The sequence below is a fragment of the Scomber scombrus genome, chromosome 2 (genome assembly GCF_963691925.1).
Source record: "Scomber scombrus chromosome 2, fScoSco1.1, whole genome shotgun sequence".
Taxonomy (NCBI): domain Eukaryota; kingdom Metazoa; phylum Chordata; class Actinopteri; order Scombriformes; family Scombridae; genus Scomber; species Scomber scombrus.
In genome coordinates, this window is record NC_084971.1 from 18,011,077 (window position 1) to 18,034,689 (window position 23,613).

At 39.2% G+C, this 23,613-nt stretch overlaps 1 protein-coding gene across 1 annotated transcript in view; it reads left to right on the top strand.

Moving 5' to 3' along the window:
- LOC133986011 (ankyrin-2-like) overlaps positions 1-23,613 on the top strand; it is a 123,527-nt gene that overhangs the window by 40,333 nt on the left and 59,581 nt on the right. The window contains exons 10-46 of the mRNA XM_062425781.1: positions 8-106; positions 235-333; positions 863-1,060; positions 1,492-1,590; positions 1,703-1,801; positions 1,894-1,992; positions 2,202-2,399; positions 2,574-2,672; positions 2,938-3,036; positions 3,283-3,480; positions 3,979-4,077; positions 4,399-4,497; positions 4,655-4,753; positions 4,875-4,973; positions 5,105-5,177; positions 5,377-5,427; positions 5,892-6,018; positions 6,218-6,296; positions 6,401-6,504; positions 6,872-6,907; positions 8,274-8,498; positions 8,685-8,783; positions 9,426-9,580; positions 9,869-10,080; positions 10,198-10,405; positions 10,644-10,740; positions 10,922-11,150; positions 11,340-11,465; positions 11,574-11,696; positions 11,791-11,823; positions 11,913-11,934; positions 13,752-14,020; positions 14,087-15,526; positions 15,941-16,087; positions 19,268-22,193; positions 23,000-23,077; positions 23,321-23,452. Of these exons, the coding sequence (XP_062281765.1) occupies positions 8-106; positions 235-333; positions 863-1,060; positions 1,492-1,590; positions 1,703-1,801; positions 1,894-1,992; positions 2,202-2,399; positions 2,574-2,672; positions 2,938-3,036; positions 3,283-3,480; positions 3,979-4,077; positions 4,399-4,497; positions 4,655-4,753; positions 4,875-4,973; positions 5,105-5,177; positions 5,377-5,427; positions 5,892-6,018; positions 6,218-6,296; positions 6,401-6,504; positions 6,872-6,907; positions 8,274-8,498; positions 8,685-8,783; positions 9,426-9,580; positions 9,869-10,080; positions 10,198-10,405; positions 10,644-10,740; positions 10,922-11,150; positions 11,340-11,465; positions 11,574-11,696; positions 11,791-11,823; positions 11,913-11,934; positions 13,752-14,020; positions 14,087-15,526; positions 15,941-16,087; positions 19,268-22,193; positions 23,000-23,077; positions 23,321-23,452 (8,674 nt within the window). The remainder of the gene's footprint in view (positions 1-7; positions 107-234; positions 334-862; positions 1,061-1,491; positions 1,591-1,702; positions 1,802-1,893; positions 1,993-2,201; positions 2,400-2,573; positions 2,673-2,937; positions 3,037-3,282; positions 3,481-3,978; positions 4,078-4,398; positions 4,498-4,654; positions 4,754-4,874; positions 4,974-5,104; positions 5,178-5,376; positions 5,428-5,891; positions 6,019-6,217; positions 6,297-6,400; positions 6,505-6,871; positions 6,908-8,273; positions 8,499-8,684; positions 8,784-9,425; positions 9,581-9,868; positions 10,081-10,197; positions 10,406-10,643; positions 10,741-10,921; positions 11,151-11,339; positions 11,466-11,573; positions 11,697-11,790; positions 11,824-11,912; positions 11,935-13,751; positions 14,021-14,086; positions 15,527-15,940; positions 16,088-19,267; positions 22,194-22,999; positions 23,078-23,320; positions 23,453-23,613) is intronic.

The following is a 23,613-nucleotide window of genomic DNA, read 5'->3' on the forward strand; positions in this document are numbered from 1 at the left end:
CTGTCAGAATGGAATAACGCCTCTCCACGTGGCCTCTAAGAGAGGGAACACCAACATGGTGGCCCTGCTGTTGGACAGAGGAGCTCAGATAGATGCTAAAACCAGGGTGAGTCTCCACAACAACAACAACAACAATGGGTATAGAACTACTAGCTGTCAATTACTTTGTTAAAACAGACAAACTGGATTTATGACTACACTTGCAAATATTTGTGTCTGTGTATTCTCCCCCAGGATGGACTGACTCCCCTGCACTGTGCAGCCAGAAGTGGACATGACCCAGCAGTAGAGCTGCTGCTGGAGAGAGGAGCCCCAATCTTAGCTAGAACCAAGGTGTTGTACACCTCAGCCGGTATTGACCCAATATACACCAGAATTTTTCCTATCACTAAATAAATGTGTGTAGTTTTTAATCAGATCCGGGGTAAAGTTGTCATGAGACATGTGATACACTTGATATTCTATGCCTGTTTCCTGCTTCTTTTGCTTTTGCCACCCTCACAAGAAACACACTGGGTAGTGTGGATGACTAGAGAGATAGTGGACTTTGTTGTTCTGTTTGCTTCCGTGAAGAAGGTTGTGTAATTCTAAGGAACTATAAACCATATTTCAAGTGATCATTTCCTCACTCTAACCAAATGATTGTTCTACTTAAATCTAACCAGACCAGCATTGTCATGCCATGAAACATAATTATTCTTTAATTTTTATTTGTATTGGTTACTACAGCTACTTGATGGTATAAACGTAATTAAAGGTTTGAATTTCAGAACTGTAATGTTGTTGTTTTTTTAATGAGGACATGAGGTTGTTGTACTGCTTTTTTGTCACTTTTTCATCATCTATGTATTGTCCACCACAGAATGGACTGTCCCCACTACACATGTCAGCCCAGGGAGACCACGTTGAGTGCGTGAAATTCCTGCTGCAGCAAATGGCGCCTGTTGATGATGTCACACTGGACTACCTCACAGCGCTGCATGTCGCAGCTCACTGTGGCCACTACAGAGTCACCAAGCTACTGCTGGACAAAAAGACTAACCCAAATGCTAGGGCCCTGGTACGTACAACAGATAACAACTGTACAAGCACCAAAGTATTAACCCGCACATACATGTAAAGAAGTAAAAACAAGAACATACATATAAGAAATACACACACAGTTAATGTGCTGAAGTTAATGGGCTATGTGAATGAATGCTCTTACTTTTTTTATTAAGAAAATAATATTTATTATTGACTGTCCCAAAATCCCGTATCAAAATGACCAAATGGAAGAATAAAAGATGAGTTGACAGCATAAAAAAACAGCAACATTGTCTCCCATAGCATGTGACACTAGTAATGGTCTGGTAAAGCTAGTGATTATGTACTAATGTAACATATTTCTCCATTCCTATATAAAATGCCCCAGAGAAGAGTCAACTTACCTTTCAAATTAAATCTCAGTAATAAAATGAAAGTCAATTCATTTTTCTCTCTCTCTACCAGAATGGTTTCACTCCTCTACATATCGCTTGTAAGAAGAACAGGGTGAAAGTGATGGAACTGTTGGTTAAATATGGAGCATCCATCCAGGCCATTACTGAGGTGGGACACCTGTATACATCTGGAAATCTTTCAAATGCATTGCCATTGTTGTCACTTAGCATTTTATATTGATTATCATTGTTCTTGTATGTCTCTCTCTCTCTCATTCTAGTCTGGTCTGACTCCCATCCATGTAGCTGCCTTCATGGGCCACCTCAACATTGTTCTACTCCTGCTGCAGAATGGAGCTTCACCTGATGTCCGTAACATTGTGAGTAGTACACCTCGTAATGTTACAGACCACAAAGGTTTTATGCAGCACAGTGACATAATGCTTACACATTTCCTGTCTTTGCCTATCAGCGTGGTGAGTCAGCTCTCCACATGGCAGCACGAGCAGGTCAGATGGAAGTGGTTCGCTGTTTGCTAAGGAATGGAGCGTTGGTGGATGCCATGGCCAGGGTGAGTCAGCATCGTCACATCATCATAGTTCATGACTCCCTCCGTCTGTTTATCATAAATAAGCATATTTCATCCACTAAATTGCAAACACATGCTTAATAGGGTAATATTGCCTGTCTGGATATCTCTATTTTCTGCTTCTCTCCCTGCTTATTTTTTGCTCTCCTGTTTTGCCTGTATATTCAAACATTTCCATTCCTCAACCACAGGAGGACCAGACTCCCCTACACATTGCATCTCGTTTGGGGAAAACAGACATTGTCCAGCTGCTGCTACAGCACATGGCCCACCCAGATGCCGCCACCACAAACGGCTACACTCCCCTTCACATTTCAGCCAGGGAGGGTCAGGTAGAGACTGCTGCAGTGCTACTGGAGGCCGGAGCCTCACACTCACTAGCCACCAAGGTGAGCAGAGAATGGGACAAACTTTTGTATAAGCTTCCAGCTAAATACACACACAAACACACACACACACACACACACACACACACACACACATACACACACACACAAAAAAAATAGTTCAGACTTGTACCTTGTACGCTGGAAACAAACTTGAATTCTATTTTCCCTCCACAGAAAGGATTCACTCCATTACATGTAGCAGCTAAGTATGGAAGCCTTGATGTAGCAAAACTACTCCTTCAGCGCAAAGCTCCCCCTGATGATGCTGGCAAGGTAAGCTGAGGATCAGACATTTTGATTAAAGATACTTCAGTGTAATGTGACGGATCCAGTTTTCAAAGACAGGATTGAGATTATTTCAGGGCTTGGTTATTAATATCAGTGCACTGAAGCTTTAAGACCCTGACCAGAAATCATTTGTGTCTCTGGCATTTTATAAAGCAGACAAGAACTGTTAAGCACAAAACACGACCCAGTTATGAAGGTACAACCATCCATAAGAGAAATAGCAACCTGAATCAACTGCTTCCTCTTACAGAATGGCCTTACTCCGCTACATGTGGCAGCTCATTATGACAACCAAGAGGTGGCTCTCTTGCTGCTGGATAAAGGGGCATCACCTCATGCTACAGCAAAGGTTAGACAAAGGATTTTGAAGAAGAAAAATACATGAAAAGCATTCTGAGATGCTTTCATACTGAAAAAATGCATACCTTTTGTGAAATAGCACTGCTGCACTACTTTTTAGGTGAACTCTTTTGCTCCGCTTACTGTAAATGTTTTCGATTTTAAGAGATAATACTGAAAATTGTTTAAAATTGAAAATGTTAACCCCAAAGAGGGATGTCATCCCAGTATTTAACTCACTTTCCGCTTTGTCCAGAATGGCTACACTCCTCTCCACATTGCAGCCAAAAAGAACCAGACAAACATTGCGTTATCACTGCTGCAGTATGGAGCAGAGACAAACGTTCTGACCAAGCAGGGAGTCAGCCCTCTACACCTTGCAGCCCAGGAAGGACACGCTGAGATGGCCAGCCTGCTACTGGGCAAAGGAGCTCATGTCAACACAGCAACCAAGGTCACACACAAACACAGACATATTTTGACACTTGGATTTTTGTTCAAATATTAAAACCAATTGCAGGTGTATACTGATTGATACAAACTCTGTCAGACACTTGTTTTGATATACTGTAGTTTGTAGTAACTTGATTGTAACTGAGGTGTGTGTGTGTGTGTGTGTGTGTGTGTGTGTGTGTGTGTGTGTGTGTGTGTGTGTGTGTGTGTGTGTGTGTGTGTGTGTGTGTGTGTGTGTGTGTGTGTGTGTGTGTGTGTGTTATCAAAATAATTTACATTCTTTGCAACCATTCAGAATATGCAATAACATTTTAGTTAGTTACAGGTTTTTGTGTGTAACGTAAACATCTGTTGAGGACACAAACATACAAGACGTATGCTTTACCTACTCGTATCAATAACACTTGGTTTATGATTTGAAAATTCAAACAAAGCCTTTAAACCTCAGTCATTCCACACACAAACACCAAACAATGACTGTTTGCTTTGTGTGTTACAGAGTGGACTGACTCCTCTGCACCTCACAGCACAAGAGGACAGGGTCAACGCAGCAGAAGTACTGACCAAACATGACGCTAATTTGGACCAGCAAACAAAGGTACAAACATACACACACAAACTAGTCTCTAGTCACAGAATTTCATTCACAACTCCAATCTGTTACTCATACAAAGTAACTCACATAAATATTGGTCAAATCTGCCACCTACTGGTGTCTGGGATGCATTGCAATGTTTATATCATATATCCTATGTCTACATTCACGTTGCTAATGAACTCAACTGGATCAATCATCATGTTTTGAAAGATGATTTATTTTAAATGTATTCCACCTCCTGATAAATTATGACAGCAGACAAAAAAACATATCAGGCTGTATATTTCTCTGTATCATTTCCTTATCCTCTCTACACATCAGCTTGGATATACGCCTCTGATAGTGGCCTGTCACTACGGAAATGCCAAGATGGTGAACTTCCTGTTACAGCAAGGCACCAGCATTAATGCCAAAACCAAGGTAGAATTCAAATGTCAAGTGTACAAACATGGATTAATTTAAACTACAAGCTCAATGACAGGATACAATCTAGTTAAAAGTTACTTTTATTTTAGTTACAGTGATAGTTACTTACAGTGACTATACAAAATCTCATTTCCTTGTTTTTTCTGTATAGAATGGATACACACCACTTCACCAGGCAGCACAACAAGGGAACACACACATCATAAATGTTTTGCTGCAACATGGAGCTAAGCCCAATGCTACTACAGTGGTAAGAAAGAAAGAAAAGGAAATGCATTTACTGTTCTCGTTCTCAAATCTGAAATGTTTTGTGAAAAAATAAATGAGAACATGAAATCAAATCACAAATGCTACATCTTTCTTTCTGTTAGAATGGAAACACTGCTCTTTCGATTGCCAAGCGTCTGGGTTACATCTCTGTGGTGGACACACTGAAAGTTGTCAGTGAGGAGGTCATCACTACCACAACGGTAAGCTCCATGTTTGATATCATTAGACTTAAGAGTTTATATAGTTTTGCGCTGTATTTCCAGGAAAAGCCAACTAACATTTTACTATTCTGATTGTATTTTTCCATGACTATGAATGGGTGTCAAATCAGATGGTCACAGAGAAACACAAGCTCAATGTCCCAGAGACCATGACTGAAATGCTTGATGTGTCTGATGAAGAAGGTGAGTTACTATAAACAGAGAAACCAAGAGAGACTGTTTTTTGTTGGTTCATTTTGAGCTTATTACAATTACAATCTTTTAGGCTCCTCCGTTTAGATAACCAACTGTTGACTTTTGGTGAAAACAGTTAGCCCTTGCTGGCTATTGCGGGTGATGTAGCTATGTGAGCGTAGTTCTTAAAAAGGTTTGTTTTTCATAGCCCTGAGGCTTGAAGATGAGCCATTCTCTGAGATGTCTGTGGAGCTGGAAGGTACTGCAAAATGTCTCCTGCTCTGCCAGCTTGGTGTGGACAATATTTGTTCCCTTGCTACTAATCTGTGTTTTAATAGTAGTGTGCAATGCCTTGCATATGTTTGCTATATCAACCAAGTTTGAGAATTTTCTCTCCACTTCTTTAAACCCGGCGTGTCTGCATTTAGGAAGTCTATGCAGTGAAGCACACGTGCATTGATCTAACCTGGTTGTTTAACGGGTATTATCAAACATGAGTGAAATGTATTTCATTCGATTGGTGAAAAGTAATTGCATGAAGGTTTTAGAAGGTGTGGGACTGTGGATTATGGCAAATATAGTGTCATTTCAAATGGAAGATTGCACTGATTTTCAACAAACAAGGAAATCACGTTGATACATTTAAATGAATGCAATATGAAAGATCTTCCATGCCAAGATTCTTCGTATAATATTTTAAAACATTGCATGTCTGTTTATAAGGTGAGGACACCATGACAGGTGACGGAGGAGAGTACCTGAGGGCAGAGGATCTCAGAGAGTTGGGAGATGACTCTCTGCCGGGACACTACCTGGACAGTTTCAGCTACATGAGCCACAACCTGGACAGGTCACAGAGAGCACACATACATACACACTTAACAAAAAGTTTCCATTTACACGTACTGTAGCTTCATAAATAATAGCTAATGTGACAAAGAGGATTATACATGACCCATACCTTCTTCATACCTACTGCTGTTTGCTGACCTGACGTAATGCACATGGGAACATACAAAGAGACAAAATTAAACTTACTCTTTCAACAGGCCCCAGCACACTCCCATTCACCAAAGTTTCCATCAGGGCGAAAGAGTTCTCATCGAAGACATGATTGCAAGCCATCAGGTGAGGACAAATTATATAAAATGTGCACTAAATTCTAATCAATCAATCTAAAATAAGAATAAGAATATTTGAGAATATTTTCTAAAGGGATGTTGCATCTTTAGGTGTCAGCACTCTCTAAAGAGCATGAAAAGGACTCATTCCGTCTGAGCTGGGGTGCTGAGCACCTTGATAATGTGGTGCTATCCTCCAGTCTTCTACACTCTGGGTACAAACACACACACAGACAAACTCACACACAATAACACTGTTTCCTGATGCAAACGTGATGCTAATGATATGGACTAATTCTTGAAATAGAAACTCCAGCTTTCACATGCTTTTATTCGTTATCAATAGTGTATGAGTCACTTCCAAATCAATTTTACTTTTCCTTACAGATTTTTTTCCCACTCCTTCACATTTATCATTTCTCCTCCATCCTTATATGTATGTTTGTTTTTTCTCATGTTTACTTTTTTTATTCTTTATTCTCTCTTTCTCTTTGGTTTATTCTCTTGCTGCTTCTTTGTGCACACTCTTGTCTTTTGTGTTTTGGGATTGTGATTGTGTGTGTCATTGTACTCTGCTTCTAGTCGTTCCTCTCCATGCCTAGACCATGACAACAGCAGGTGATACTCTTTATTCTGGCTCCTCTCTCTTTCTTCTCTCTTGATTGCCTGTATTTTTTCTCTTGTCTGCAATTAAATGACATTCCCATCTATCACACCAATTGACTGTGTATAAAGATGGACAGATGGAAAGTCTTGACAGCTCCCCAAAAGTAAAGCCAAAACATACCTATCGCCCTCTGGTTGGTTGGCTGCAGTATGGGTCATAAATCCTGCCCCATGCATGTTAGCAGAGCATGTTTGTATGTCAAGTACTAATTTTTCTGATACGGTTGTTTTTAATTATTTATTTGATATAAAAAGCTTGTATGATGTCATGGTTGACAGCTGTGACAGCCGCTCTCAAACCTCTGTCAGACAGCAGGAGGACTGGGGGGGTGTATCCAGCACGAGGAAGTCGAGACATGGTGTCCATATTTATGTACAGTCAATGATCTCACCAAACTACCGGAATCATTTTTTAGTATGTTTGTTAATTCCATATGTCCCAATCATTTTCTTTTTATATTAGTTGCATATTTGAGTCATTGAAGAGTGCAGATCTGCTGAAATATAATATAAAATATTCATTCTATTAATTCCTACATAATAAAACTCTACAGTTCACAATTCACAGGCATTTAAGTTAGTAGACCTGATCCACTTTCTGGATAGATCTTCATTACAAATAACAATAATAATGATAACAATACATTTTTTAAAAACAACTAATAATAACAGATTGACTTTATTTATTTCTATATTTTCTGTTCAGAAGGTATGACAGCATGAAAAAAACGTGGAAAATAAATTTGTTTCCGCAATGGCAGCCGTCAACAGTCATGATGCATCTGCAAACGGTCATTAGCAAAGTTGCTGATCCATGTTAAATTACTCACTGAAGCAATTTATGAGTGTATAATTTGAGTGAAACAGCTGGCTGCACTCTATGGTTTGCTTTCAAGCTCCAACATTGCAGTTTGATTATGAACATCTTAAAGTTAACACAACTTGACATTTTAAATACAGAAAAGTTGTGTTACTGTATTAGTCATTATTCATACTTATTTGCTTTTTACATACATAATATCCTCCAGAAAGAATCCCGTTTAATGCCCTCATCTTTGCCTGCCTAGCTTGCAGATAAACTTTTCAGTGGAATGACATGAAAAGGATTGAAAACATTGAAAGAGAACAGGCTTGAATTTAAAATGATCTGTTGATATATGTTGTTGCTATATCAGTACTGAACTGTGTCACAGAAATTGATCCCTCTTACTGTTTGTCTGCATGGAGTCTCATAGGCAACCGAGTGAACATCTGTGCCACAAATACTACATTTATTAACAATAATTTATTATATCTATTGCCTGGGCCTTTCCCTCAGTTTTCTGGTCAGCTTCATGGTAGATGCCAGGGGCGGAGCCATGCGCGGTTGCCGTCACAATGGTCTGCGAATCATTGTACCACCAAGAAAGTGTTCTGCACCTACAAGGGTGACGTGCAGGCTGGTGAAGAGACACCGTCTGGCCTCTATGCCCCCTATGGTAGAGGGTGAGGGTCTGGCTGGTCGTATCATAGAAGTGGGACCCACAGGAGCCCAGTTCCTAGGGTAAGTGTGTGTGTGTGTGTGTGTGTGTGTGTGTGTGTGTGTGTGTGTGTGTGTGTGTGTGTGTGTGTGTGTGTGTGTGTGTGTGTGTGTGTGTGTGTGTGTGTGTGTGTGTGTGTGGTGTTACACTGTTGTGTGTTGTCTTCATACTTTCTTCTTAACTCCCCCTCTGTGCTGCGTACGGATCAGTAAGCTCCACCTTCCCACAGCTCCGCCCCCTCTGAATGAGGGTGAGAGCCTGGTCAGTCGCATCCTGCAGCTGGGTCCGCCAGGAACCAAGTTCCTCGGGTAGGACCATGAGTGGGGGACACACTGCCACCCTGGAAGCCTGATCACATGCTTACCCATATTTTCCCACCATGTCCACCTGAGATTATATATGTTTTGAGTTTCCCATAATGTGCTAATGTGCTTTTGTGTTTTTTTTTAAATTATGTTACTTTGTTTACCTATTTTGTTTACATTGTACCTTGTATCTTGGTACTATTAAAGTGAAAGATCAGCCTTAGTCTGAAACCACCTGACTTGCTGTTTTATGTTGTGCAGTTATCCCCTTGTTTTCCTCAATATATAGTTCCAATCCCCAAACTAGTTTCTTGCTTGATTCTGCTCCTTCTTGTGTGTGTGATGCAAAATTTATGTTTTTAAATGACTTTTTTGTTATTTTTTTCTTTATCTATTTCACTAAGCATGACTTAGCATCTTGTATATTGCCTGAATCTGAAATCTTGTGTTGTTCTCCTTTGTGTTTGTTTTTGGTTTTTTTCTTGATGTGATGCATAAATCAATTCATACATTTTAATATCCCAACCACATACCACATCTACAACATAGTATGTGATAAAATCATCTCTGACATACTGTTACAACAAACTGTACTGACAAATCTGTTTAATTAATATTTGATGTTACATTTTTCATCCATCGTAGGCCTGTGATTGTAGAGATCCCTCATTTTGCTGCTCTGAGGGGCACAGAGAGAGAGCTAGTGATCTTGAGGAGTGAAACAGGAGAAAGCTGGAGGGAGCACCACTGTGACTTCACTGAAGAGGAACTGAATCAGATACTTAATGGCATGGATGAAAGTAAGTGAAACTGGACTGTGATGTACACAGAATGAGTATAGAGAAAAACAACAACATTACTTTTACTTATTGAATATTTGAATTTATGCCAATTGTGAAATCAGAAAGCTCCAACACTGGGGACCTTGATCAATCATATATACCAGTAATAAACTCACAACAATTAACAGTGGGTGATTTATGTTATTTTAATGGCTGTCTGAGAAGTTTATTCTTCAATAGCCATGTAAGACAAAAAAACAAACAACTACTACCAGTAGTACTACTGAATATCCCTGAACTTCACAGAACTTGATTCCCCTGAGGAGCTTGAGAAGAAAAGAATATGCCGCATCATCACCCGAGACTTCCCACAGTATTTTGCTGTGGTGTCAAGGATAAAGCAGGACAGTCATTTGATTGGTCCAGAGGGCGGGGTCCTCAGTAGCACCCTTGTGCCCCAAGTCCAGGCTGTCTTCCCTGAGGGAGCCCTCACCAAGAAGATCAGAGTTGGGCTACAGGTACATAAATGCATTCATCAGTCCAAATCATAAAGTCAGTCAGTCATATGGAATCTCCAAGTTTAAGATAATCAATAAGGTTATCTCCTTGAAATGTTATTTTGTACTTTGACTTAGGCTCAGCCCATTGATGTTGAAGTGGTGAAAAGGATTCTAGGTAACAAAGCCACATTCAGCCCAATTGTCACACTGGAGCCAAGAAGGAGGAAGTTCCACAAACCGATCACCATGACGATCCCTATTCCGAAGAGCTCAAACAGTGACGGCCAGAGCACAGTGTTTAGTGGGGAGACCCCCACCTTACGTTTGCTTTGCAGTATTACAGGTAAGTATGGTGAAGATCATCATCAACTTCAGTAAACATGTCAAACATGTTGACATATCACAGTCCATATGGTGATATGTGAAATAGTAGTAATAAACACCTAAAATGTTAACTCTGTGTAACTAAGTGTTGTAAACTAATGTAATGTAACATATCTTGAGAAATCCTGTCATTATTTTTCTTTTCTATACATACAAAAAATATATGTTGGATAACAAATCATCGGTATATATTTCAGGTGGAACCACTCCTGCCCAATGGGAGGACATCACTGGCTCCACACCTCTTACCTTTGTTAACCAATGTGTTTCCTTTACCACAAATGTGTCAGCAAGGTAAATCCTTTCAAATGTTTAAATGTGCATTCAAATGTCCTGTATTTTAAAATTTTGATCAAACATCCTCCTCTCCTTCATTTAAGTGAGTTAAACATTATACAATAAGTACCTAGAACACTGGGTTACAACTTGATAACATCAATCAGTAACTGAATGAAAGTCTCATTCATATTTTTAGGTTCTGGCTGATCGACTGCAGACAAATTCAGGAGTCTGTTAGTTTTGCATCTCAGCTGTACAGAGAGATCATCTGTGTCCCATACATGGCCAAGTTTGTAATTTTTGCCAAGACCTTGGACCCCATCGAGGCCCGGCTACGCTGTTTCTGCATGACTGATGACAAAATGGATAAGACCCTGGAGCAGCAAGAGAACTTCACTGAAGTCGCCCGTAGCCGAGATGTTGAGGTGCAGAGTGTGTGTGTGTGTGTGGGGGGGGGGGGGGGGGTTACAATGTTGAATCAGCTTCTCACCAAATCTGGAGCTATAAAAAAGGATAGAAGCAGACACTGAAAAAAGTGAATGGAAATTAAGGGGAGAAGTTGTTAGTTATTGGCTTGTTTGAATCATGAAAGCTGCTGTCATGTCCTCACACAGGTGCTGGAGGGAAAACCTATATTTGCTGACTGCTTTGGAAACCTTGTGCCTCTCACCAAGAGTGGACAGCATCATGTGTTCAGCTTCTTTGCCTTCAAAGAGAACAGACTAGCCCTTTTCATCAAAGTATGCTTACACATTGATTCAAAATTATAAAACTTCTATTCACTCAGAGATTCAGAAATCTGAATACATGTAATTAATTGACTGAATTGTTGTTTTATTGATGAACAGATAAGAGACACAGCACAGGAGCCATGTGGTCGCCTGTCCTTCACCAAGGAACCACGCACGTACCGAAGTCTTAACCACAATGCTATATGCAACCTTAACATAACCCTCCCAACATACTCAAAGGTAAGTTTGAAAATAATTCAACATTTTAATTGTAATTTATTATTAGTTACAATTACTCTATCCTTTGTCTCTCTTTCTTTATTCCTCTTCATAGGAGTCTGATTCAGACCAAGATGCAGATGACGAGGTAAATAATGTTTGCATGATACAATACTTTAACAGAGACAGCATAATTGTAAAGTTGTACCTAACTGTACCTTTCTGACCTTTTTGCAGAGTGAGAAGAGTGACAAGAAATGTAAGATGAACTCTATTGTTTTATATAATTCATGTTTTTTACATATCTAGCATTTTAACAACCTTTTCAGAAGTAGATAAAATGACTTTAATGTCTGGTTTAGGATAATGCATGTGAGAAATGTTACTATATATTTTTGATGGTTAGTGTTGGTGCTGATGGCATCAGTGTATATTTTTTATATAATAATACATTATATAATTGTTTTCACAGTGCAACTTACTCTAAATTGGAGATACATTTGATCAGCATAAAATTACTAATCATCTGTATGTGCCAAGAGATGCATTGTTTGATATGTTACTCTCTATTTGGATTAACCCTTCTCTCTTACTTTGCTGTATTAATACTGCGTATAGTTACATGTTTGTTACCAGCAGCTATGCTATGGCTGATGTACACTGCATTCCCTTTTTCTCCAAATCCCACTGACTTTCTCCTTCCCTCAAGATTTTAATTTACCGTATCTGTAATGGCTATGACCCTTTGTTTTGTTTTATTATGAGTCATAAATAAAGGTCAAAATAATACTTTTTATTCAAATCCACTCAAAATTGTTTTGATTTGAAGATATTCATGTACATTCATGTTAATCTGACCTTGAAAATAATTATATTTTGCTGTAATAATATATAAAAAAGTATTAATTTTGACCAGTCAACCGTTTTACCAGTAGCATGTTGAAAAACTTTATTTGTTCTGTACAGAAATAATTGACTAACAACATAATTTAGATTGTTCTTTCTTAAATCGTGTAGAGTAATTATTGGTATTCTCATCATTTAGTTTATATCATTTCAGTCACTGCCATCTTTTTGGAAGTATTTACTCCAAGTGCACATTTATTTTTCATTTACCAACTTTGTTTTCATTCATTCATTCAGTTGCACCATGAATTAAATCCATGTCAAGTTCTAACATAATTGTTGTTTTAAGTCACTACTTCTCATTTTCTGTAAGTGAGCTCTACAAGATCACAAAACTGAGTAAACTTTATATCTAATATTTTAACATTTACTAATTTGACCCTGTAATAATATTTGATACCACATAAAACTACACACTTTAATAAATAATAATAGAATTTACTCTTTTTAGTCATTTGGAAAAGGTAGTGTTTTAGAATATGTATTTTTCCATGTTAGTACTTGATATTGCTCATAAATAATTATTATAAAGTTTTAAAACAGACACAAAATTCAGTAAACAATACCTGGTTATCTTTCCATTAATTACTTATCTCACATCTCCTCTTACTAAAAACCTTCTATTAGTTTTATGTGTATTCAAAGTTTATGTTTTCTCTGTTTGACGTTTTTTGGGGTTTTTTTGTTTTGTTTTGTTTTTTTGACATGGCTCTCCATGTCAGCAACAATCTTGAGAGGTTTTGTTTGTTTGTTTTCCTTCATTCCTGTCCTTTTGTTCCATAAGTAGTTTTCTCTTTCTGTGTAGTTTCTTTCTGTTCACTTTGGTTATTAGGTATATTTTTTTGTTTTATTTCTGAATATTGCTATAAAACAAATTAGATTATTATTATTGTCCATATTCTACCTGATTTATTTCTCCTCCTGGCTTTGCTTATGCTACTGCTGCTCTACTCCTCTCCAAACTCTTCTGGATCACTTTGCCATCCTCCTTTTGGTCTTCCTTTTAAGACTCCCTTATCCTCTGCCTTGTCAGTCTTCTCCTTACTCCTTGAACTGAAGATGGATTTTAATGGCATTGTCTTGATCACAGTTTTCTGATGTCTCTCTTCCCCACTTCATTTGTCCCTTACATTCTTTACCCTTTTTGGTTGTGAAACTTTTTAATTGAAGATGATGAATCTGAGTCAACTGAGACATTCTCCCTGAAAACTAACCAGCCGCTTGACCCTGCAACCCTTGCAAGCCCAGACCTTCTCTCAGACATGTTGGACATCAAAATGTCTGTTATTTTGACTGCAGAGCAAATTGAGTACTCCGTTAATGAAGACATAGCTGGAGCCAGAAGGGTTGGAGAAAATGAGGCTTTTGCCACTGTGGAACAGAGGCAAAAGAGAGTTAAAGAGATGCTGGAAAAGGTTGGAGAGATTCAACAACATGAGGCACAAGCTGTTGAAATGAGGGATCCCCTAATTGAAGAACCAGTCCTACAGGAGACCTGCATTGAGAGGAACACTTCAAGTAGACCTGCCCCAGAAGGCAGAGACATGACAGGCATGATCTCACACCTGAGCATCGACATGGACCAATACATGGAACAGAGACCTGTTATAATGAGTGGTTCTCAGCAAGACCTTGTCCAAGATAGGTTTGAACAGGTTATTGTAAAGCGTGATGGCAAACGGCGTCCCCCAGATATCAAGAAACCTATTCGGAAGAAACTTAGAGACAAAGAGCGTTCTGGATACAGTAGCTCTGAGGGGGAACTGGAAAGGATGAGCTCTGAGGAGTCCTTAGATGGTGATGTTGTTCTCAAGGAGAGTGGCCTTGAGCCCACCCCAGTTATGGATCCTCCAGCTTCTCCTCTCGTGGTTGAGACACCTATAGGATCTATAAAGGACAGAGTTAAAGCTTTGCAGAACAAAGTCGTAGAGGAAGAGGTGCATACAAATACTCAGGCATTAATTCCTCAGGCAAAATCAACTATCACAACAAAGAAGATGGAGGCAGACATGCCAGAGCTTCCCAGAGTTCCCATGTCCCCTAAATCCCCCAAATCTCAGACAGAAAGATTAGAGGAGACGATGTCTGTTAAGGAGCTGATGAAAGCATTCCAGACTGGTCAGGACCCTTCAAAAAATAAATCTGGGCTTTTTGAGCACAAAGCAGTGGCTTCCTCTTGTATTTCAACTTTAATATCTGAATCAGGAGATTCCAAAGAGATACAGAGGACTGAAAACCCTACGCAGGAGCCAAAACCACAAACTCAGACTCAGAACCTCAAAATTCTCCATCCACAGAGTGATGTTAAGATATGTGACAAAAGCTTCATTGTATATAATTCTGAGGAACCACAGTTAATTTCAAATAATGTTTATGTTGGAAAGACAGTAGAATTTGCTGCTACAATTCACCATGATGATGAAAGCGTTAGCCCAGACAAACAGTCCCTAGAGTTGCCAGAGAAGGAGACATTATCTGTTAAGGAGCGCATGAAAGCATTTCAGCCTGGACAGGATCCTTCAAAAAATGAAACAGCAACTTTTGAACACAAAGCTGTGGCTTCTTGTATTTCAACATTGATATCCAAATCAGCTGATTCTGAAAAGATACAGGGCAATAAACAAAGCCCTATGCAGGAGCCAAAACCACAAACCCAGGGTCAGTACCTCACATTTCTTCACCATCAGAGTGATGTCAAAAAATGTGATGAAACAGATTTAGGCGAGCAAAAGGTAAGCTTTACTGAAGATAACTCTGAGGAATCACAGTTGATTTCTGATAGTGCTTATGTTGGAAAGACAGTCAAATTTGCTGCTACAATTCAACATGATGATGGAAGTGTTAGCCCAGACAGAGAGGCACTAGAGTTGTCAGGTAAGGAGACGCTGTCGGTTAAGGAGCTGATGAAAGCATTCCAGACTGGGCAGGACCCTTCAAAAAGTGATGTAGGGCTTTTTGAACACAAATCAATGTATTCCTCTTGTATTTCAACACTGATATCTGAATCACAAGGTCATGAAGAGATACAGAGTACTGACAAGAAACCCACACAGGAAACAAAATTGCAAACCCAAATAGAGAATCTCCCAATTTGCTATGCACAGAGTGATGTCATCACATGTGGAAATTTAGATGTAGATGCTCAAACAGTACACTTAAAGAGAGGTAACTCTGTGGAATCACAGCTAATTTCAGATATTGATTGTTTTGGAGAGAAAGTAAAAATTGCTAATACGATTCAATGTGATGATGGAAGGGTTAGCCTTCAGGGAGAGGAGTTATCAGGCAAGAGCTTATGTAGGATGCAATTAGAAGAACCAGTCATAAACACTGGTAGGAGTTTATCTGAAGACCTACAGATCAGCCCTGACCGCAGGCCCTCTGAGGACTTCAGTGCTGACATAAAGGCTGAGCTAGAAGAAAGTCCAGAGTACCAGCTGTTCAAGCAGAAATCAGAAGCAACAGATGTGAACTATCAGTTGGACGCACATGAGGAGACAACCTTGGTTGGTGATTCTGATACAAATCCAGCATCCATCTCCAGTTCCTGCATAAGTTATTTTAGAGAAGATAATTCTCTTATTGAGAATGAAATGAAAGATAATGATCAAAGTCCTGAGAGTTCCAAGCATGAAGGTATGGCTGAATCCTCAGACACTAGTGTTGACATTAGGACCCCTCATTCCAGCTCAGGGGAAAGCGAGAATTATGAAGGACTAGCAGTGACCCATCAAATGAACAATGAAATGCTTACTTCCTTGCATCAAGAAGAAGAAATTTATGTCATTCCTTCAATGGAAGAGACATTTTACGATGCACGAAGAGAACTTACAACAGTTGATCATGGAAATAAACTGTTCTTTAAACAAACTGGCAAAGAAGTAACAAAGATCAAAATTGTGGAGCCACAACTTCAAGAGATCTGCATTGAGAGGAAAACATCAAGCCAGGCATCCACAGCAGTAAAAGATATGTCAGGAATGTTGTCCTTAATGAACACTGACTTGGAACAGTATGTAAAAGCTAGACCTGTGGCAAGTCTGCCACGACAAGAGGATATTGTTCATGAGAAATTTGAAGAAATTATTTTAATGAAGGAAAAAGATAAAGAAATATTCACATTTGTCACTAATGGAAATAAAGGAGCAACAGTGAGTGGTACAATACAAGAAATCAATCATGCAAAGACCAAAGAGAATTCATTTACATTGGGAGCTAAAGAATCAGAGAGTGAATATGAAGAGGCTAAAGCATCCAAAGACGTAAAAGATATATCAGAGATGTTAGTCATTAATCAAGACTTGGATCAGTTTCTAGAGGCTAGGTCTATGGCTTGTCCACCAATGGAAGAAAAATTCACTTGTGAAAATGAAGGAGCAGAAGTGGATGACACAACACAAGAGATAGACTGTGCTATATTTAAACATGAGGTCATGATGGGAGGTGAAGAGGTGGCAAGTGAATTAAAGGAAACCCAAGCAACCTTGACTGAAGAACTACCAATGAAGGAAAAGTGGGTAGAGACAATGACTTCACATCAGCCTCCGACAAAAGTAAGGGATGTGTCAGTAATGCTGTCACTGCTGAATAGTGACTTGGACCAGTACTTAATGGACAGACAAGTAATGAATCAGCCTCCAGAAGAGGACATTATACAGGAGAAATTTGAACAAGTTATTATCACCAAAATCAGAAAACCCTCTTATGAGGAGGAAACAATTACAATATGTGACACAACACAAATACAAACAGTAGTTAGTCCTGATGTAGAGATCAAGACAGATGAAGAGACATTTGAACAGATGCAAACTGATGTGGTTGAAGTCAAAGAACTGACACCAAGTTCTGTATTGGAGACATCTTTCCAAGAGGTTTACATTGATAGAAAGATGGACCACCAACAGTCTACAACTGAGAAGAATATGTCAGGCATGTTATCACATCTCAGTAGTGACTTAGATCAATGTCTCAAGGAAAAGCCAAAGTCAATACAATGCCACCCAGAAGAGGATCTAGTCCAGGATAATGATCAAAGTCCTGAGAGTTCCAAGCATGAAGGTATGGCTGAATCCTCAGACACTAGTGTTGACATTAGGACCCCTCATTCCAGCTCAGGGGAAAGCGAGAATTATGAAGGACTAGCAGTGACCCATCAAATGAACAATGAAATGCTTACTTCCTTGCATCAAGAAAAAGAAATGTACGTCAACCCTTCAAAGGAAGAGACATTTTACGATGCACGAAGAGAACATACAACAGTTGATCATGGAAATAAACTGTTCTTTAAACAAACTGACAAAGAAGTAACAAAGATCAAAATTGTGGAGCCACAACTTCAAGAGATCTGCATTGAGAGGAAAACATCAAGCCAGGCATCCACAGCAGTAAAAGATATGTCAGGGATGTTGTCCTTAATGAACACTGACTTGGAACAGTATGTAAAAGCTAGACCTGTGGCAAGTCTGCCACGACAAGAGGATATTGTTCATGAAAATTTTGAAGAAATGATTTTAATGAAGGAAAAAGATAAAGAAATATTCACATTTGTCACTGATGGAAATAAAGGAGCAACAGTGAGTGGTACAATACAAGAAATCAATCATGCAAAGACCAAAGAGAATTCATTTACATTGGGAGCTAAAGAATCAGAGAGTGAATATGAAGAAGCTAAAGCATCCAAAGACGTAAAAGATATATCAGAGATGTTAGTCATTAATCAAGACTTGGATCAGTTTCTAGAGGCTAGGTCTATGGCTTGTCCACCAATGGAAGAAAAATTCACTTGTGAAAATGAAGGAGCAGAAGTGGATGACACAACACAAGAGATAGACTGTGCTATATTGAAACATGAGGTCATGATGGGAGGTGAAGAGGTGGCAAGTGAATTAAAGGAAACCCAAGCAACCTTGACTGAAGAACTACCAATGAAGGAAAAGTGGGTAAAGACAATGACTTCATATCAGCCTCCGACAAAAGTAAGGGATGTGTCAGGCATGCTGTCACTGCTGAATAGTGACTTGGACCAGTACTTAATGGACAGACAAGTAATGAATCAGCCTCCAGAAGAGGACATTATACAGGAGAAATTTGAACAAGTTATTATCACCAAAATCAGAAAACCCTCTTATGAGGAGGAAACAATTACAATATGTGACACAACACAAATACCAACAGTAGTTAGTCCTGATGTGGAGGGCAAGACAGATGAAGAGACATTTGAACAGATGCAAACTGATGTGGTTGAAGTCAAAGAACTGGCACCAAGTTCTGTATTGGAGGCATCTTTCCAAGAGGTTTACATTGATAGAAAGATGGACCACCAACAGTCTACAACTGAGAAGAATATGTCAGGCATGTTATCACATCTCAGTAGTGACTTAGATCAATGTCTCAAGGAAAAGCCAACGTCAGTACAATGCCACCCAGAAGAGGATCTAGTCCATGAGAATTGCCATCAAGTTATAGTGACAAGGAATCATTTGGAGGATGAGATAAGTGGAGAGGTAAATGAACACATGCAAACAGATACAACTGAAGACAGAGCATTGTCATCAAGTTCTGTTTTGGAGATACCAGTCCAAGAAGTCTATATTGAGAGAAATACACAGCAACAACAGTCAACAACTGGGCGGGATATGTCAGGTATGTTGTCATTGCTCAGTGGTGACTTAGATGAATATTTACAGGAACAGCCAGTGGTGCCACAATACCACTCGGAAGAGGAGGTAGTCCATGAGAACTACAAACAACTTATCCTGACAAAAGACAATAAAAGAGAAACTTCTACATTCTCCCCTGAACATAAGATGATGCTACCAGAGGATACAAATTTAAAAACTGTAGACATCAATGAAAAAAGAACTTTGGAAAGTGAATGGCAAACATGTTCCCATGAAAATGAAGGTCCCAAGAGTTTCTCATCTGTGGAAGATGTGACTAACACTTCAGGTGCAGGTTCCCATTTTTATGACTTTACTGAAGGGGCGGTGGACATTACAAAGTCATATGTAACAAAGGATGACTATGAGCCCGATCATAAAGATGTCAGTGTTGTTGCTGTTAATTCAATTCTTCAAACACATGATTATTTTCAACTACCAGATAGTTTGAACACACCACAACGACCGACTGATTTGGAGAACTTAAACAATGCAGTTTTTGATGACTTAGCTAAACGGCCTTGCCATCAAGACTCACTAGAGGCAAGTCCTCTAATGGAGGATAGATCTTCAACGAAATCCCCTGATTCAATTGACCCAAGCCCGACCAGAGAATCCCCTTGTCCAGACTCTCTTGAAGGAAGTCCCACTCAATCAAAGGACACCGAGCTTAAGAAGCCAGCCAAGACAGCTGTGTATGAGGAATATGCCTCCCAGCTCCAAGCATGTTTTGCTTATGACAGAAATATTTACCGTGATGAAAATGAGCTTGATGAGCATGAAAGCAATGAGATCTTACAAAAGGAAAGTGAAAGTATGGAAGACGGATATTCCTACTCAGCAAAAACAGGAACTGATGGCAACATCTGCTCTGACCCCAAAATATGTGACAGTGAAAATTTGAACAAGCTCATAAGGCAAGACTCTGTAGACTCTCTTGACAAAGATAATAGCGAGGACGATACCACCAACAAACAATTCACCCCAGAAGAGGAAATGTTTAAAATGGCTGCAAAGATCAAAACATTTGAGGAGATGGAGCAGGAGGCTAAAATGAAGAGAGACACATCCTCAGATGCCAGTGCTCTATCAAAGACAAGTGATCACCAAGACGATAAGGTAGATCTAAGATTTGCCCCAGCTGTACAGTTTTCCTCACAATATACACTAGAGGAAAACTCTGAAAAATATGTGACAGAAAGCACTCACACACTTAGTGGGGTAACAGATATTAGTTTAAGCTGTAAGGAGAGGGTGGGAATTGAGTCACAACTAATATCTACTCAAACAGCTGACAGTTCATTGTATTCAACTGCAAGTCACAGAGAAGAACCTTATTCAGTGAGTGAGGAATCTATGCAACTCTTAGAGGAAAGAGAGGCTGACATACAGACAGATAAAGACACTGTAGAGGGTGAATTTGTTTGTCCCTCAGTCAATGACACGCATTTTTCCAGCTGTGTTACTGATGAGCAATATTCAGTGGATGACAAAGCGGTTAAACCCCCACCGACAAATGGTTCAAGCTCTGCGAGTAAACCTCAGGCAACAGCACATACTAAAGACCTAGAGTATGTTATCCAAGGATGGGAGGATGAAAATGATGTAGCCTTCAATGTTAAGTCAGAGGAACAGATTCATCTTTGTTTTGCAGAAGACAGAAAAAGCCCTGATAAAACACCTGCTCAAACACCAGGTTATGAGAAAACCCCTGATCCATTTCAGTTTCAAGAGGGAAAGCTATTTGAAATGACAAGAGGGGGTGCCGTTGATATGACAAGAAGAAGCTTTGATGAAGAAAGGGAAGGATACGCATTTTTTCATATAGAGGAACATCCAGTTGATGAAGTTATGCCAGAGGAGACTAGGGAAAATCAAACAAAGTCTTTAACTTTAGAAAATAGTGTTTCAATTGCAGATACATCTCTCCAAGAGACCCCAACATCATCTTTTAGTCAGTGTGCTATTGACATAATTCCTACTCCCAAACCCAGAACTCTCATTCAACCCTCAAGTGACAAGTCAGAGAAAGAGAAGCCACTTTCGAAAGACCAACTTGCCAGCCCCATAGAGGTCCAGCTTGGTTTTCCCGCTGCTTTGGAGAGACTAACTGATATTCGAGATGAAGTTGGAGGCCTTGAAAGCCTTGGTCTAGGCTATCTAGATTCTACCATAGCTGACCTTCAATCAGACACTATCGCAGTTGACCATTCAGTGTACTCAAAGCAGGGCAATGACTCTTCAGACTCATCTCCTGATGAGGAGGAGGAAGAAGAGGAAGATGAGGACCAGTGCTCAGTCATAGAGATGTCCTTTTCAACTACACAGACTGATCTCCCAACGCAGTACTATAAGGATTCACCTCCACCTTTGGGAATTAAACCAGGCAGCACAAATAAAGAGGCTAGTCATTTCAAATCGGAAATAACCATGAACGACCCAAAGGTACCCAAGCTTGATCTGTTTCAAAGAAAAGCAGAAAAAGGCTCAACCTTGAATCACAGGACTAGATCTGAGTCTGATGGTGACACAAGTAAAACCTTTAATAAAGACAGCAGGAGCTATTCTGACAGTACTGAACCCACTAATAAATCCAACCCTTCCCCCTCCAAACTTCCTGTCTTGATGAAACAGAAAGTTATACCTCACACAATCTCCTCTTCCTCCATCCAAATGAAAGAAATCCAATTCTCTGAGACTACAGAAACATCTGTTAGGTCTTCTTTGGATACCGATGATCTAAGTAGTGCTAGTCACAGGAGTCCAGACTCTGTTATATTCACATACGACATCCCAACCATACACAGTTCCAACTCTGATGACAATCCTTTGATGAGTGTGCAACCATCTTCTGGTACAGAGAATGTATTTGAATCCAGGCCTGCCTGGGATGACATGGTGGAAACTCAGATGCAGAGAATCAACGATGACCAAACTCCAGAATGTATGCCAGGTATGGCCAGACCTACATGGGCTTTTGCTTTCCTATCTCTTCTCCTCGACAGCAAGACCATTTTTCCTCTTCTTAAGAACATAATGCCACTGTTACTCATTTTGTGTTGTTTCCATGTGTTGTAATTTGTATTTTGCATTGTTTTCTTGTCTGTACTGTGTGTGTATATATATATATATATATATATATATATATATATATATATATATATATATATATGTATATATATATATATATATATATATGTATATATATATATTTGTGTGTGTGTGTGTGTGTGTGTGTGTGTGTGTGTGTGTGTGTGTGTGTGTGTGTGTGTGTGTGTGTGTGTGTGTGTTTGTGTGTGTGTGTTGTGGTGTTTTGCATGTTGGTGAGTTACTTTTCCATCTATTTGTGTATGTGCTATCTCAAGATTGAATGGCCATGTCAGTTAAAACAGTTGTAGCTTAAAGAATTTTGATGCTGACTTCCACTATTGTATTGGTATGTATAATACTAATATAGCTTTACTAATATTAGCATGCACATCACTTATTCAGAACATTAATGTCTTTACAGTGACAAATCCAACATTTATGTTATCATCCATGTCAACATCACAGATTCATATTTAATTTCAGAGTATTACAGTTTATAACATAACATAGTGTCCTCAACCAATCTACATTTACAAAGTATATTTCACATGACAGGTACTTGGTTTGTGGAAAAAAAATACTTTGGGATATGTAGTTGTGGAATTTTAAATATTGAACTGCTGACCATAATGTTAAATTTGAATGTTTGGCTCTGGCGGTATTTTTTAGTGGATTGGCAGGATGATGCTGACAGGAAAGAGGAGACATTAGCTATCATTGCAGACCTTCTTGGCTTCAGCTGGACTGGTAAGCTGTGAAATAACGATATAATTCTCTTTTTTCAATCTAAATTTCAAAATATTTCACTCAGTGCAATCTAGGGAGGCAATACATAGTGTGTTTTGTTTGAATTGAAGCTTGTGTATTTCTGAGCAGTATTGGGGTAATATCTATAAAGTCTATATGGGAGCACTAATGCTCTAACAGCAAAACAGTAAATACGGTTAACAATTTGTTTTTTCATCCCTTATTTGTTATCCATCACCCCAGAGCTGGCAAGGGAACTGGAATTCAGTGAGGATGACATTCAATTAGTGAGAACAGAGAATCCCAATTCACTCCAAGAGCAGAGCCATGCCTTGCTGCAACGTTGGGTTGAGCAGGAAGGCAAACATGCCACAGGTACATGGTTTTTTGGTCTGACAGATTTTGATTTTGATTTTACTAGTATTTGTCAATACAATACTTCTGACCCTGTAATCACTGCTAATTTGTTTGAGGATGCACTAAATGCACAACTAGCTCTTTGAATCAATTTGTGTATTAAGTAGACCTGTATTCAT